This window comes from Polypterus senegalus, chromosome 1 (genome assembly GCF_016835505.1).
Source record: "Polypterus senegalus isolate Bchr_013 chromosome 1, ASM1683550v1, whole genome shotgun sequence".
NCBI lineage: Eukaryota > Metazoa > Chordata > Cladistia > Polypteriformes > Polypteridae > Polypterus > Polypterus senegalus.
Genome location: NC_053154.1, coordinates 166,923,130 through 166,941,501, shown reverse-complemented (window position 1 = coordinate 166,941,501; position 18,372 = coordinate 166,923,130). Strand labels below are relative to the sequence as shown.

At 38.6% G+C, this 18,372-nt stretch overlaps 1 protein-coding gene across 2 annotated transcripts in view; it reads right to left on the bottom strand.

Annotated features, from left to right (window-relative positions):
- jph2 (junctophilin 2) overlaps window positions 1-18,372 on the bottom strand; it is a 75,214-nt gene that overhangs the window by 46,756 nt on the left and 10,086 nt on the right. For both annotated transcript variants that reach the window (XM_039762356.1, XM_039762349.1), the window contains exon 2: window positions 17,233-18,040. In XM_039762356.1, the coding sequence (XP_039618290.1) occupies window positions 17,233-18,040 (808 nt within the window). The remainder of the gene's footprint in view (window positions 1-17,232; window positions 18,041-18,372) is intronic.

Sequence of the window (18,372 nt, the reverse complement as noted above, 5' to 3'; positions counted from 1 at the left end):
AAAATGCTCAGGTCTGTGTGTTCTGTCCATTAGAGTAATCTGATTGGTCAGTTTGGCTTTGGTGATGCAATGAAAGAGGAAGTGCAAGTGTTAGATATGCGAAGATGAGAAACAGCATAGGAGGCATTCTGAGAGAGTTGCCTTCAAAGAGGAAAGGTATAAAAAGCAGACAGGAGGCAAAAAAGATGCCTCAAAAATAATCACAGAGGCTGAGAAACAGACTTTATAGGAACATGCTCAAGAAAGCAGCCCTGGTCAAGGGAGGTTTAGACACATGCAAATACAGATGAAAGGTGCTGAAAGTACAAGTAGGGCAAGAAATAGGAAATATTTTACAATTATTCTTTTACCTGTCTTTGACAGGTATCATGACTAGTACAAATGTAAAACTAAGTAAGTAAACACCATTGTGACTTTAACGTGTGTCTTAGCTTGTTGAGGAAGCACTTTTTTTCTTGGGAAAATTTCTGATTGCCACCAAATAGCTGTCTGAATATAAAGTATTACTTCCTAAAATGATGATTTACCAATGACATTTGCATTATTTTATGTATCTTGTAATCTAAACAAACCCTGCCCTGGAGAGCTATATTGCCTGCTGATTTTCTTGCAGTCAATCAGAGTGCATAAATTGTGTTCTGTTTCAGTCACATCACGTATTTGCTCAAGGACAGAGGTCTTAACCTAAGATGAATGACAGGGGCATTCACAGAAATGGCCATGAATCAGAAAGCTGCTCCTTTATAAACACTTCCTGGAAACATGTGGTCTTACTCAAAATAAGAAGATTAAAAACAGAGGAGAGATCTCAACATCTTCTACACCAGGGGTGTAAAACTCCCTGTAGGGCTATGAGTGGGTGGCTACAGGCTTTGTTCCACTCAGTTTTTAAATTAGCAACCAGTCACTGCCGCTAATGGAAGAGACGTTTGCCTTGATTTTAATTGACTTGCTTTTTTAGGAATCAGAACCTTTATTGGTTAATAATTAGATGCAAAGTGAGCCAACAGATGGTTAGCTAACTTGATCCAACTTGTACCAATGTTCATACAATATTTGCTTCAATAAAATGTTTGGACAGAAAACAACAAAGGTCTTGATCACCAAAACATTTTGATAGTGCTCTCAGAAAAAAAAGAAAATTCAAAGTTATGGAAATGTCTGGCATGATAGAGTGAATGAACTAACACATTTCATTATCAACAAGAACTGGCTTCTGATTCAGAAATTGGTGGAAAAAAAAACAATGACCTTCTAGGAAACAAGTTAGTTGGCCATTAGTTGTCTTGTTTTGCATCTTGTTATTGTCTGTCTGTAGTTTAAGGGAAGGAAAGTAATAATTTTAAGCATTACGTAAAGAGTAAGTCAATTAAAATTGATGTAAAAAATACCTGGTCCATTAGTAGCAGTAACTGGTTACTAATTAAGAAAGTGGCCTGAACAAACTCCTGCAGCCATCGTGGCTCTTCAGAATGTGTTTAACATTCGAGGATCAGGTTTGCTCAGCCCTGTTGTATCTTGATATGTTGTGTGGCATTACAATTTGTACATAAAGTGTCTTCACATGGCATGATTAATGTACACTGCTTTCTAGTCATCATGTGAGTGCAGAACTGAGAGTGATGGCAGACATTGTGCCAGCATGGCCTGTACTAGTAGAGCCACCTTCACCCTCCTTTTGTATTCATTAGTGTATTACAATGAATATAATAAACTAATTGATAAATGCATCATTACAAGTACGAATCAACTTTCGTCTGACAGGGCAGTTAATGAATATCAGTTAAACATTATCAAAAAGCTTGTGCACTGCAAAAAATGAAATAAAGAAAGTGAAAGTATTTAAATTAGATAGATAGATAGATAGATAGATAGATACTTTATTAATCCCAAGGGAAATTTATTATTATTATTATTATTATTATTATTATTATTATGATCTGCGGTGGGTTGGCACCCTGCACAGGGTTGGTTCCTGCCTTGTGCCCTGTGTTGGCTGGGATTGGCTCCAGCAGACCCCCGTGACCCTGTGTTCGGATTCAGCGGGTTAGAAAATGGATGGATGGATGGATTATTATTATAAATTACTATAATTATTATTATGACATTAAATCTTGTGTTCCTTATTGTAAGAATTATTGACTTGTTATAAAAATTGTACTTATGATTTTTAGCTTACTTTAAGAAATTTTGTCAAGTACAATTTGCTTATCCTATTGACAGATATGTTTGCTAAATAAAAGCAAAACAATTCCCATTTAAAGTTTTTTTTTCTAGTTTTTGAATATGAACTTTTCTCAGTGTGGCCACTTTGTGGCAGAAAGATGTCATTTAACTGAGTGTTTTGAGGCCAAATAAAATAAAAAGCTGGCAAGGGGATCCTTTGTTTGGGTTTGGTGTCACTTGGTGTGTATCACCTGAAGCAGATGTCACAGTGTTGTTCACATCTTTGTTGGTGAATTGAACCGCACATTGATGCTAAAACTGCTAGAAGAGGCAACATCAGCCCTTTCCTGACTCTTGGTAAGGTCACTGTCATCAGTCTCAACTGCAGCATTAGCAGCTTGTTCAAAGTAGTTCTTCAAATCATCCTTTAGTTTTTTATTTTTATTTTATAGTGGGTTTCCTCCCACAATCCGAAGACATGCAGGTTAGGTGCATTGGCGATTCTAAATTGTCCCTAGTGTGTGCTTGGTGTGTGCGTGTGTGTGTGCTGTGGTGGACTGGCGCTCTGCCCGGGGTTTGTTTCATGCCTTGCGCCCTGTGTTGGCTGGGATTGGCTCCAGCAGACCCCCGTGACCCTGTAGTTAGGATATAGCGAGTTGGATAATGGATGGATGGATTTTATAGTGGTCAACAAAACAATGTCTTTTGCTTCTGTTTTGTTTTTGTAAGAATGACCTATGAACACCTTGAAATCACTTTATTTACTTCTTTTGTCCAGTGCCTCTTGACTTACTGGTACAAGAAAACTCCATCATATGTTATACAGTTTGTCTTGTATTGATGTCGAGTTATGCAAGACATTGAGCTTGACGGGGTTTCCCCCTACTTTTGGCCTTCTGACCCAACAAATCCATATTTTTTGGCCATTTTTGGGCCATATTTTGTGCAGGAAATTACACCTTTATGATAAAACGTAAATCTGTAAATGTCTTCAGCAAAAATGATCAGATGGGTTTGTAGTTGTCTATGCCACACCAGCCAACCCCAAGGGTTCACCCCCTAATGGGATACAAGAGGTCAAAGTTACTCCTTTTCACAAAACTCCCCAAAAATGGGGATTAATAATATAGGCATGCAGAGTGTCATTTTATGTTAATTCAAGGATGCTGATCACAAATATTCCTTACTGGTGGTCCTAACCTTTTAGAGAAGGTTAAAAATGACAAATTTGTTAGACTATTTCAAGGTCAGTGATCATAAATATGATATTATTTTCGATTTTTGCTCCTTTACTATGGACTTCTATGAAAGGGTGAAAAACAACAAATTTCTACTTAGAATTGAGAACTGAGACTTTAAACATTAATACTGAATCACACATTTTAATATTTCATTTATCTGATGGAACTCTTCTTGTTTATTATGTACGTTTACCTCATGAAGCAAGTCGTTACATTTCTAATGAACACCCTGAAGTAGGGCATCTTTTGCTAATTCAGACTTTATTCGTTTTCATTTTTGCTGCACCACTGGGCTTTTGTTTTGAATGACCATCCAAGATTACTTTTCCTTTAAAACTTCTTTGCAGCATGGCCAACATATCACACATACAATCTCATAAAAGTGACCTGATAGACTGCTCTGGTTTTGAACTGCCCATATCATCCAACCAGGAGTTATATTGTAACAATTGTGAGGGTCAAAGTGGGGTAGAAGTATGTGCTGGATAGCAGACTTCTGTGCATGTTTCTACCGTTGATGAAAACATTTTCTATTATTAGGCATTTTTCTGTTATGTATCACAAGGCCCCATTGCGAGCTGGGCCCTAGGGTGTGCATCCAAGTCACCCTAATGGTACATCCAAGCATGTGGTTTAAGTCTTTTCTTGACTCTCTCAGAGTCAATAATAAGGTGCTGGTTCAAAAATATTATTTGCACTTATAAAAAAAAAATATATAACAACATCTAGGATGAAACCCAAAACTCTTCTGACAGATGTGGTGTTGCAATAGTAAAGCTTCAAGCTCTGAGGTTGTGGGTTCAAATTCTACTAACACTGAGAGACCATGAGCAAGTCACTTCACCTGCCTGTGCTCCAAGAAGTGTAACCAATTGTAACTCAAATATTTTAAGACACCTTGGATAAAGGCGTCAGGTAAGTAGTAATAATGTGGCACATCGGTAACATAGTTATTACACTTTGGACCAAATAGCATCCCTTCAGCCACCCACTTTGTTATCTGCTTATCCAGTGCAAAGTGATAGGGAGTGGGTGCTTAACTGTGCACAAGGTAGGAACCAACTCTGAACATACAGGCACACATGCTTCTTCATTTGCTCACACTATTCAACCTAAAGAAAGTAAGTTTATTCAAAACTCAGATCCATCTGAAAGCAGGCATTGGCTGGATATGAAAACACGCAGCCCTGATTAATAGACCTTCGTGACAACCTTACTCAACTGGTCCTGGAAATGCCAACCCTGAGCAGCTACTGTCGAGACCCAAGGTTGCATTCTCACTGGAGGGATTAGAGGGGACAGGTAAACTAGGAAACATGTGAATGAAGAAGAAATATCCCTATGTCTTTTGCAACATCAGGACCTTCACTTTGTACTAAATAATTGCTCTTATGACATGTAAGAAATGCAGCATTGCCAATTGTAGTCAAATCTTTAAAGAAAATAATCTATTATCTTCCAAGCTCCTTTTGACTTCTCTGGCCCCCAGGCGCAGTTCTGCAGCTACTTTTGGCTCACACGCTGAAGAAAGGCAGATGCCCAAAGGTACTAATGTATCAACTATGCCAGCACACTCTGACTCTTGTCTAGAAAGAAGGTTCAACAGGTCCAGCAGCAGGCACGAAGGCTTTTAGTTATAAGTGGCTTCCCTTTGTGAGGCCGCGCTCCAGAATGGGAGGTGTGGGGGGTGGAGCGGGCACAGAGCTCTCAGCTGTTGAATTCCCCAGTGATTGTGATACAGCAACCCTACGCTTTCCCTTATTTAGTCAGGGTTCCAGGCAGGCCCGGTGCCTGTTTGCGTCATTTACACCCTGGCCCTGCAGTTTCTGAGCCAATTCTCATTCCTTATTCTGAACAGAGGCACTTGATGACCGGAGAGTCATACTGGAGTGTTGGGTAACACTGAGCTTAATAATGAATGGGCAGATTTTATTTATAATTTCTTACCTCACTACAATGCCAGACAAACAAAAGGAACACTACACTACCAATCTTCTTCTTCTTTTTTTCTTTTTGCATATTAAAAATGCCCACATTAAATGCTCTTACCAGTAATCCAAGTCAGTTTGTTTTCACTTTTGGCAAGTGCTACAATGACTATGTTTTATTACCATAAACAAAAGGAAAACTTAAAAAATGATATTTTTAGTAATTTACAAAATAAAGAATCAATTATAAGCAGTCTAACTCCAGTAAAGGATCAGCAGGCACCAGAGCACAATCTGGCAGCACTGAACCAGCTCAGGACGGATGGTTAGTTTTCAAAGAAAACCTTCACACACACACACACACACACACACAGGCAGCAATCAAAATACAACCTACCCCTGGGACACGGGGGAAACATGTAAACTCCACACAGGCTTTGCTCAGGCTAGAATTAGCATCCACACTATGGAGTATTTGCTTATTAAAGCCTGTCCCTGAAAATGAAATATGCTTAAAAAATATATGAATGCATTTTGATGCAGTAATAAAACACGTGAATCATGTGTTTGGACCAAGAATGCATATTCTTTCCTGCTTCATTAGTGAAGCACAACAGAACTAATCATTTTACTTAGAAAGTTCTATTATTGTATGTCAATACATTTACTAAACCTCCTATTTACAGGCATGGTGTATTTTCGATTATTTCCTTTGAACAGAAGAATTATATGATGAACAAAGTTACAAACCACGAAGAGCCCCTGACGACCAATTGTTCTTCTTCTGTAATATAAAATGTATTGATCTATTATTTTCTTCTACTACCTGGCAGTTACCTTCTTTGCCAATAAGTGTCCTTTAGAATGGGGCCACCAATTCTTTCCATGCTGAAATTCTCAAAAATGTAAGCACTAACTCCAAAAGAAAACACACACATACACACAACCCCACTTAATCTATTTGAGCCTCACTGAGGTTTGGAGCCTATTCCAGCAGCATCAGGTGCAAGGCAGGATCCATCCCTGGACAAGATGCTAGTCAGCCGCTAATATACAGACACACATTCACACCCACAGAGGGCCAATCCAGAGTCAGAAATGAACCTTCTAGGCACTTGTTTGAGATGAATACATGGACCATGATTATTAATAAGCAGAAGCTTATTTATATTGCCAACCCTGGAGAAGAACATGAATGCTGTTGATTCCATTGCCTGCTTTATGTTCAAAGCTAAAGGATGAGCAGCAGTAAAACTCCTTATCTGTGGGCCTAATGCATCTAAACTGTCCTTTGGCATTAAAGACTATGTTACATTGCATTGTTGCATTTTGTGTTACTCTGCATATTCTGCATGATTTAAGTACAGCACATTTGCTTTGAATATTCAGTTGTTGTAGCTGTATTAATCTTGTAATGTATACAAAGTAGTATGAATTTCTTACTTAAATGTCCACCCTACATGCAAAATGCCATCACACTCCGGTGTCATGAAAGCCAAAATGTATTAACACATAAATTCATTTTAATTAATAGAAAACACAAATCAGCTTACCTGATGTACTCCTTACTGTTGTAATATAAAATGTATTGATCTATTATTTTCTTCTGCTACCTGACAATAACCTTCTTTGTCCTTTAGAATGAGGCCACCCATTCTATCCATGACTCTGTTTATATATGACAGCTAAAGCAACATTTATGAGTCAGACTTGGAGACAGATACACTTTTATGCAAACCTTATTCCATGATGCTTGTAAGATTGGTCTTCCACAGTTCTGCATGTATTGTCCACTCAAATGTTGAGAAGCTCAGGGATATAAAGTAATGCCCAAGGATGACCCTAAAATATTGAACTATTAGCACAGCACAACTCCAGGGCTTTTGTTTCTATAGTTCAATGCCGTAATGTCAAAATGTCTGATTTTAATATATATTTTTTAAACTTTTTTGAAGTATTTTCTTTCTAAAACCCAGTACTTCAGCAGGTGGTTTTAAATAATTACTCAGTACCTCTAGGATTTCAATTCTCTAGGTTTTCAAAGTGTAACACTCTCAAAGACAAATTTCATTGTGCACAAAGGAATTAGTATCATTAATGCCACCCGACACGAACATGCTGAGCCACAGTGCCCAATGGGTCTTCCATACAACTTAAAGATTTTACAGCCCATCACTACATTATTGTGCAAGGTTAAAGAATCATTACACCACTGAAACATGCAACATGAAGCATCATTGCTGCAGCAGATATCGGAGTCTTTGTCAACAGCTAAGGAAAGGTGACCACTCAAAATCTATCAACCTTCAACAGCCATCTGAGTGAAGCTAGGCAGGAAGCTGACAAGTAAAGGTGAGCTCAACTGAATTGTGCCAACTTCTCCATCTACTGTATATGTTACATTTCTTGATGAACAGACAACTGGCCTGTGATGAAATGAGATGAGTATGGATCCTTAATCCTCCTGTGATACGCTGGTATGCAGTGATGAGCTGACATTTAAGTAATTGGCAATTGCTCACAAGCGATATTAACTGGGGTAAAAATAGACAAGACACTGCAGTGTTAAAAGTAAAAATAATATATACATATTGTATATATTGATTATATATAATATAGGCATACATTTAATGCTATGTTTTACTCAAATTAATATTATTATTTCAAACTCTCATCAAAATGAGATATTAGAGTGGTTCAGATGAGCTTTCTGCAGAAAATATTCACATGACCGATTTCACACATGCAACATGCACATGACATGCATTTATTGTAAAATGATACCATTTTCTTCCAAGAATTAGATGCACTAAATTTCACATGTCTCCTGGTCCTTTGCTCCCATTCAGACACTACTACATTCTGATTCTGAAGGAGACCAGGACCACCTCCAGCTTTGAAATGTTTTGCTTCCCTTCTTAGTTGCCACAGTTGAACTGGTTATCTCATTTTGCAGAGTATCTGAAGAATATCTGATCTGGTTTATAAAGACCAGCTGACCATATGCCCACCATGCCTACTTTTTGATCACAGATGTGACTCAAAGTACAGAAATGCCACACCACTGTTTGTGTTAGTACCTACCAAGCTATAAGCATGTCTCTTACTTTAATAAGCTAAACCTGCAATGACTATAGTTATCTTTTTAAAGTCAAATCCCATCAGAGACCTTATTTGACTGAAGTAGTCCTTATCACTTCCCTTATATTTACATTTTAAAGTGTAAGAAATAATGAAATGTCAACATGCAACTTCCAAAACTGAGGTAGCATCTAAAAATGATAAAACCAGTGATCTGCTTCTTACTTGCCAACAGCAAAAGACATTGTTTGATCCTGCCTTTAGTGGATGTTGGGAATGAAAGTAGGCTGTTAAAGAAGATCTGGTTTACTTTGCTGTCAGGAGTTGGATTTTTTTCATTAAGCATTATATGGAAATGTAAAGCTTATATACAATATACAAGTAATAGGATTGTTAATAAGATTTTAGTGTATTTTATGTCACTTTTGGAGGAAAAGAGGAAATTAAATTAAAATGAGCATTGGAGTTATAGTAATCACATATGTTAGAAAAGACGAATTTTCATTTTATTAGGAGTTACATAAGTTTTATAAGAGGGCCGCAATGGTTTCCTCCATGTGCTCCTACAGTCCAAAGAAATGTGGGTCAGGTGATTTGCCGCTGCTAATTTAGCTCTAATGTGTGTGTGTGTTTCATCACCCTGCGATGGGCTGGTATCCTGTCCTAGTGTTGTTCATGCCTTGCACCCAATGGCGCCTGGGACAGACTCCAGATGCCATGCATCCCTGTCCTGTCTAAGTAGAATACGAAGATGGATGGATGGATAGGTTTTATAGGGTAATGTGAGAGTTAATTCATCAATAGTTACAGAATATTGTACTATTTCTTCAGCTGAATGATAACTGAGCCATGTGAAACATCCATCCATCCCATTTATCCATCGTCCCATTTATCCAGGGCAGAATTGTGAGGAAGCTGGGGCTAAAAACTAGCAGTTCTATTTCAGTTTGGTTTTATACATTGCCCTTCAGGGCCATCTTATTTTACTTACCTTACCTTACTTTGTGTGTTCTCACTAAATTCTGTATATATTGTCACTTATGTATACTTGGGAGGTAGTTTAAGGACTCTGCTGATGGTAGCTATCCGGAAAGTTCACCCATCTTTGAGTCAGCTCTACATCAGACTGGCATCTGTAAAGACCTTATCGATATCTTTGTAAACAGATCATTTCTTTTTGATTTATTTTCATTATACGGGATCATGGATATGCCCTAAACCTTTTTTGTGTCTGTTGCTTGTCTTACAATACATATTCCTACTGTACATATAATTATGAATGCATATTTTGTCAATCAAATTTGTATAGATTGAAAAAGAGTACAGTAAAGGCAGTACAGTAACTGCAAACCAACACTTTAGGGCTATGTAAGAACAAAAACAAACACTCTCTTACTGGTGAACCACCACACCTAACAAACCCTACCTAAGACAATTAACTAAACACAAATACAATAAAAAAAGGCAGTGGGTAAACTGGCATATATGCACACACACCATAGGAACATGTGGCACAGTAAGGAAACAAAAGAACGAGAAATGGTGGACTGGAGAAACTGTCTCACGGAGCAAACCCCAGCCAGCTCTTTACTAACTGAACAGCATGAAGCCAGTTGTGAATAGTAGAGCTGGAATACTTGTTGATCCAAGATGCAGAAGGTTCAAGACTGTAAGACTGTAAAATGAAGAATTCAGTTGGCAGGAGAGACAAAGGCATGAGAATTTCAGCAAATGGCTAAAAGCAACTTAGCTGCAATAGTTACAGTCTTTAAAAGCCTCCACTAATAGTGAGAAAGGGAAAGAGATGAAATGTAAGAAAGGTCCAAAAGTACAAGAACTTGAGGGGACAAAGGAATGGGGAGAGAAAGGATCGTAGTGAGAGATTCTTCCACATAGTGCCAGTCAGCTGGAGGCCATTCTCGGAACATGTGGAGGAAGGTGCTAGGGACTTTAGGGGGCAAAGATGAATTTGGGAATCTAATCTTTGCAAGGTAGGGTACAGTCTTGTACTGGTACTGGTGATTAGTATTTTAGAAGATTTTTTTTGTTAGGGAAAGATGGTTATAAATGTATATTTTGATGGAGTGCCCAGCCTAAAAGGGGAGCAAGTGGGTCCCCCAGGTGACAAGAGTCATCTTGCAAAAAAAATCTGAGGAGACAGGGCAAAACACTGGCAGTGCAAGAAGATCCTATTGTCTGGAGTGCCCCAGAAAAGAAACCTCTAGAACTAGATACCAGACCAAGTCAGATAAATACTAGTCATGCCACCCCAAAACCAAACAATATGAAGCACATAGTCCTGAAGATAGAGTCTAACCAGTTAATGATAGGGTCAGAATGCATAATAGGCTGGTATGGGGCTACTTGTCCTTCATGGCTACAGTACATGAAGTAGAACAGGGTCTGTAGCTGGAGGAGCTAGGACCAGGTTGCCTTTAAGAGAAAGAACTGACAGGAGGCTAGGACTACCCCACCTGGCTGATAGGGGTGGCACATGTTTTCTGACTAAGGAAGTTGGAAGGTGTTTTAAAGGACTTGGCACCTGGGGAATTATTTAGGGTTCAGCAGTGCAGGATCTTTGGATACATATTGTTTTGATTTTCCTGGCATCCCTGTAACTAAATAAGAGCCACTCAAATGTTGAAAGTGGGGGTTATAAGGTGGTCCAGGGCAGAGAATTATTTAAATTTTAAAGTTAGGATGAGAACCTGGATGAAGACACACAAGTGGAAGAAAGAAATTGCTTGGCCAAATATTAGACAGGAGAGACAGTGTGTGAGAGAGAGAGAGAGAGAGAGAAGAGGGTTAGCCACTCCAGTTCAGTGTCAACTACTTGTGAACCAGGCCTGGAATGGCAGCATCCTGTTTGTTTTTTGTTTGTTCTTTTTTCCTTTGCATTTTGTATTGTCTTTCATTATTCCTTATTTGTGTGCTTTGTTTAATGAAAATAAATGTTTTTAGGATCTGAGTTAGATTAGATTCCCATGACGGTAACCATCTGCCAGTGAGATGTATACACGGTCTTCGAGTATCTGTGTGGGTTTTCTCTGGGAACTCTGATTTTCTGCCACATTCCAAAGATATAATTATTAGGTTAACTGGCATCTCTAAAGTAAACTGTGGCTTATGTAAGTGAGTATGGTTGTGTATACCAGTGTGATCTACAAAGGACTAGTGGTCATGTTCTGTGCAGGTTCCAGAATCTGTGTCTCTGTCAACGCTAAAATGAGTTAAGTTTGTTACCACTTGTATGGGGGTAATACATGTACAGTTAGCAGGTGGCCCAGAAATGTAATTCCAGCATGACAGCTGGTGAATTTCAGCAGCGATTCATTTGGATCCTGCTACTTATAGAAGAGAGAACACAATCCAAAAACAGTTCTGGATTTCTGGTCCTTCTAATGCAAGGCAGGATTTAAGAGGTTTATTGAAGCCATTACCTGCCAAATGTCATAGGGAACTGACCCTAGAAAGAATTTTGATGGTTTCTGAAGAATACAGATCTACTATGGGGTATTAATAGATGCAACTTCATATATTTGATGACACAAGACAAGATGGATCCATGGTGGTTTCCGGCCTTGGAATCTGCACGTAAGGGCACAAACTGAGCTACACTAGAATAAGCATCAGTTTCCAATCTTTAGTCATTTAGTTTTAGTGACAATGGTCGCAGTGTCATATCATCTTCCTGTTCTTATCTAAACCTGTAGAACCTTTTCTGGCCTTTGGCTTTAACAGGACGTCCACTTTTGATGCATTGTGAGTTCTCAGATCTGCCCTTCCACACACCACTGGTGTAAGAGCAGATATATGAGTATTTGTGACCTTTCTGTTAGCTTTAAATGGGTCTGGCCATTCTCCTCTGAGCTCTGTCATTAACAAAGTATGCTTGTCCAAAAAAAAACTGCTACTTGCAGAAAATTTTTGTTGTCTCGTAATTTTTTGGAGATTTTAATGAAAAGGATAGCTGTTTCTGGGATTCTAGAACCACCACATCTGGCACCAACAATAATATCACTGTCAAAGTCTCATGTTTGCCCATTTTCATGTCGGGCTGAATAACCACCAAACCTCATGACCATGTCTGCTATATTTATTGAGTTGCAGCCACATAGTTGCACAGATGATGCACAGTGTACACCTATTTAACTAATTATTCTTTAAAGAATTCTCAGAAATTAATGAGCATCTTTTACTATCTTTTAAGATCTTAAACATCAAGAGCAAGCTTTTCAGTTTTTATTTGCATCTCCAGTAGACTGCATTTTATTTATTTATTTATTTTATATTAGAATAGCTAGATTCACTGCCCTTGACAGTGAAATAATGTATGATAACTACATTTTTCATCTCTCTGCTTTGCAACAGCTATACCTAAATTTAAAAATTCAGGTTATTCTATTAATTACTTTTTTTTCAGAACCACTTTATCCACTAAAAGTTTGCATGTAGTGAATTTAATGGAATGGTAATAAACAAGAACTTTGTCATTTGCTAGGAATGTAGAAAGAGACGCGCAACAGCCATGTAATTCCACAGTAATAAGCCGAGATTTTCACTATTTCAAGCCCCTAATGGCTCTTCTGTAGTCTGGAAGTCCTCCGTGTTTACGCATACCATAAAGGAGCTGCTACTGTACTGCACTTTCATCACTATCTGATCAAATTTCTCCATACAAGGAAAGAGTGTATGAGAGCGTACATTGCTAAGAGAAAGTGGATATTGAGCAGATCCAGAACCTGTTCCTAGAGCATTCAAATGTAAATATTGTCTCTTAAAACATGTACGTGTGCTGCTGGCAAAACTAAATAGCTTGATTGATTAATCCATCATCACGTCAGAGTACTCAGTATTGCCCAGCATTCATCATTCATTTGCAAAAACATTCAGTTTAGAATCCTTACATTAAACCCATGGTGGTGCTTTGGTTGCCACTCCTGCCTCATGGACCCAGCGCTTTTGGTTTGTATCTTGCACTGAACTGCTACGTAGTGTTCTCTATGTGACTGTGGGGGCTTTCTTCCAGGTCATTTGGTTATCCTGCCACATCTCAAAGATATGTGCAGTCAATTAATGGATAAATGAATTGGCTCAGTTCAGATGTGTACATAAACAGGCTCAGCAATGGACTGGTACCCTCTCCAGGGCTGATTCCTGCCATTTGCAAATTCCTTTCAGGATAGGTTCCATCCCTTTATAACCCTGAATTAGATTAAAAGGCTTTTAGAATGTTATGTTCCACCCACCATAAAATGTAATATACATGTAGTTTAAAATCTACTTTACAATGACACATTTGACTTTAAATGTATATAAATATGTCATTAAACTCAAATGTGCTCCTGCTTTGTGTTCAAGGAATTGCAGAACTAACTATTCATTGAATCTCTGGTGACTGGTTTAGATGCTTTCAGAGCAATTCAATGGGACATAAAGCCTTTTTTTGAAAACTGATACACACTGACTGAAAAGCGGGCCCAGTTGTACAGTAGGACCATGAGTCCACCTTGCTTGGCCTATTCCTTGTCCTTCCTTCTTTGGATGATTTATCCTGTATATGACTACAGAATGAACAATGCCTTCTGTCGAGGTCACAAACATATCATTCTGTGGTGTTTCGCAAAATAATTCTTTTTCAGGTCAGCTCCACTCCTAAACTCTGCCTGAAGGTAACATGGAAGTTAATGCCAGAGGAGTTCTATATAACATACATTGTGGAAACAATCCATCCATCCATTATCCAACCCACTATATCTTAACTGCAGGGTCACGGCGGTCTGCTGGAGCCATTCCCAGCCAGCACCCGGAGGAAACCCACGCAGAGAACATGCAAACTCCATCCTAATTGCGAGGCAGTAGTGCTACCCACCACACCACCGTGGCACCCTGTGGAAACAATATGTTTTGTATGTTTGCTTACTTTGCTGTGGGCAAGTTTAAAAGAAAAAATAAAGAATAATAGAACTATAAGGATAGTAACTGAAAAAAGCCTTACTGGTGAAACAATAGTAACAGAAAAATTAAATACTTTCTTTACAATTTCTACATTCACACTAATTTTAGTGAGTCAAGAAAAATGACACCTTTTATTGGCTGAGTTCTAATAAAACTAAACGATAGGGATAACTTGGATAGGGCCCATCACCTATATTTAATCTCATTAGAACAAGGGGAGGTCTTAGTGTCAGGCCAAAACAAATTAGTTTTGATGGCCAGTGCATTCTGAGCACCCATAAGACTGAGAACACCAAGCTCACTATTGCAGCAGTGTGATCGGAACTTATGGGAACTTTATTTTCCCTAACCCTAACTAAAAAGATTACAATATGCAAGCTTTCGAGGCAACTCTGGCCCCTACTTCAGGCAAGATGTAATCTTTTAGTTAGTCATTAAAACTTGTCATTTTGCTTGACTTCTCACTACATTCATGTTGACTAACACAGTACAACACTCTAGTACTACACTAATTTTAACAATTATAATAACGTTTTCCATGCAAAGCTTTATTATGTGCTATATTTTTCATAAATATAGCATATAAAGAGTATTAGAAATGTTATTGGTTTGTCATGCATCTTTTTGTTTAATCCAGCATCTGTAGTTTTACAGTTACAGGTTGTATGCCCAACCTACCTAGAAGGGAATCTTTCTCTGAATTGCCCTTACCAAAAATTTCTTCCATTTTTTTCCCTACAAGGTGTTTTTTTTAGGAGTTTTTTCTTGTCTTCTTAGAGAGTAAGGATGGAATGGTGTCAAACTGTTAAAGCCTATTGGGGCATTCCTTGTGAGTATTGGGGCTGTACAATAAAAAAAATTGTTAATGCTGTTGCAGGAATCATTTTTTATGACTTAAGCACCAGATTCATGGAAGTCATATTTAGTAGTAACCTGGGTCAGATAATAATTCATGATTGTTAGTAATCGTGTATGTATCAGATACAATCTCAAAGAGGCAATAGGGCGTTAAAGAATATTTGACACAAATAAGACATTTAAAACTACACACTGTTTTTAAGTATTGTAGTGCTCATATAATACCCTTTGTCTTCTATCTAGCTGGCTGGGAAAATGCATTTTTCATTTTGGCCAAATGATAGCTGATTATATTCTTCACCCTTGCCTATTTTTATTGTCACCAGTTTGCGAAAGAACCCATATATATTTTAAAAATTTTTTATAAAGACTGATGCCTTTAATTGGCTTAAATACTATGCAGACTCTGACTACCTGAAGACATTTTCTTTTCCTTTCTTTTTCTTTGTGCTGCATGCAAAAACTTAATCTGATAAAAATAACACAACCCCATTTCTCTGTCTCACAAGATGCACAATACACAGCTTTGTACAGTACTGCTATGGAAGCATGATACAATATAAAAGAAAGAATTTCACAAAAGAGAGGTGACTGCTCTGGATCACTTTGTTAATTCATAAGGTATTAACAGGCCGTCAAAGTTACATCCATTAACCAGATGTCAAGAATGCTTAATGCTTTTAAAGGCTGTGGTTGTCTAGCTTTGGGTACATGGATCAATTCTGAATGGGTATTTCCAAACACACATACATTGACTCACACAGACCTATATGGATGAGAGCAGGCAAATATTTGAACTGGTCTGTGGTGAAAAACATGGTCAGTATTAGGAAGATATGCTGTGTTAGTGTCTAGTTTCGAAGCAAACAGAAGTGAGCAGTAGAAAACAAGGCTGAAATAGAAAACCTTTCCGTTAGTGACATGTCCTACTGATGAATAACTGTAATGAAATAAACCTGCCTTTCTCCACACAGTGTACCACAAAAAGCTGACATATTATTACTTGAGTATGGAAAGAATCAAAGCAAGTGAAATTCCCAGAAGAAGAAATCTCCACAATGCAATAGCAAAGCATGTGACACAGCAGAACCAATATTACTGACATCTGATGTTTAAAGACGTATGAACGGGCTTCACTGATTAAGATTTCTTAGATTTAATTGCATTAGCCACATAGGTATACACAAAGCTGACACAAGGAAAGAACGGAGGAGTTCCAATTAAAGCCGCTTTGACACTAACTGGTTCAAATTGTTCCATAATCTTTGATGCTCAGAACTTTCCTTTCTTTTTGTGTACCAAAAAAACTTAAAAACGACCAGAACATTTGCAGACCTGTTAAATTAGAGCAGCATAAGGTGCAAGGCAGGTACAGACTCCAGAGGGAAGCACATTTACTACATTTTGAATTGCCAACTAACCTTTTGTGTAAGTCTATGGTTCATGGGAAGGAAAGTCAGAGTATGCAGAGAAAAATCCACACAGATGCAGGGCAAATAAGTAAAGTCCACACAGACAGCAACCAAGACATGATTGGAAACCAGGATGATAGATCAGTGAGGTATCAGTGCTAACCCATGTGCCACAAGTGCAAGGAAGTATCAGGACTAAAATGAAAATTCCATGGTCATTACTATACCTTGCCTGTTATCATATGCAAAAGTCTACAAAGGGAGAGCACAGAGTGTACCAATGTGTGCAAATCCAGACTGAATCTATGGTTTATGTCCACCTCATGCAGGGCACAAACTACCATCAGCTTTTTTGTGTCCTTTGTTTTTCTGGTGTTGCACAAAAACTAGAAGAAAAGAACATAATTAGGAGGACACTAGACCTTTCCAATTGGGTTGAACAATTACAGTAGGTTTGTGGATGAGGTGTGTGTCTGGCAAATGTTGTTTTGACAATAAAAATGTAATTAACTTATACTGAACCATCTGATACTCTGAAGAGTTGGTAATGTACAGTATCTGGAGAAAATATGCCAACGATATACCTACCGGGAGGCCGCAATCTCTGCCTTCTGCTTAGCAATAGCAGCTGCTCGCTGGGCACCCTCCACACTTCTGTCTACTTTCTGTCTTATCTTAGTACTCTTCAGTGGTATCACTCTTTTCTTCATTCCTTTCACTAGCATATTGTTCATGTACTTTCCTTCTTCCTTCCTCCCATCTGGAAATGTTGTGCACCCATAACCATGGCGCTGATTATCCAGCCACTCGCCTTCATACTTCAGCCCACTTGATCTCTCACTAATCCCGTAGCCACAACGATGGTCATTCTTCCATTCCCCCATATAGACCTCAGTTGTAGTAGCATCAATGTCTGCCTCAACGGGTGGAAAATCTTCACCCCCTTCAGTTCCCTCTCCTAGACTAATGGTGGAGTTTGCGTCACTTGCCGCAGAGCTAAGACCAGATTCACTCTTAAGAAAGCTAATTTTACTCTTCTGACTGGAAAGGGAGGTTCTTGACTCTGATTTTTTGAGCTTCCCCAGTAAGGAGCCCCTTCGAAAGAGACCCTTCTTTTTAGGCTTCACCACCTCCGGGTTTACATAGAGGGTAAGAGCAAATCCACCTCGGGAAGGGCTGGCAGGAATAAAGGAACTCTCCAGACCTGGAGTTGCATTTCCAGGGTTAAGGTTTGGAGCATCCTGTTGTACAAGAGTGCCATTGCTATGCTCACTCCGAAGGGAAGTGAGGGACGTGCGCAGTGGGGAACGAACCACAGCAGCCATTCCATATGGAACACTTTGACGAACCCCATAGCCATGACGCATTCCTCCAGTGAACTGACCCTGGTAGGTGCCTACAAAACAAAGAGAAAAAAGGTCAATATTAAGAAGTATCGAGTGTGAATTATTTGGTTGCTTATTTCTGGCCAAAATTAAAAAAATGGTGTTGCACATTTCCACTGACACCTTGGCATGCCATTAGAAATGTATGCCAAACAGGAGAAAAGTTTTGTATACTCACTGTGGAGCCTTTTGTCCTTTCTTGTAAATATGTTTGACAAAGACAGTGACTCCTGCATGGTGTTTAATGAAACTTTTCCAGCTTCCTGAGGTAAACTATGTATGATTCTGACAACAGTTAAAACTGAACATTTTCTACTGTTACCCACTGTCCCTTGACCAAGAT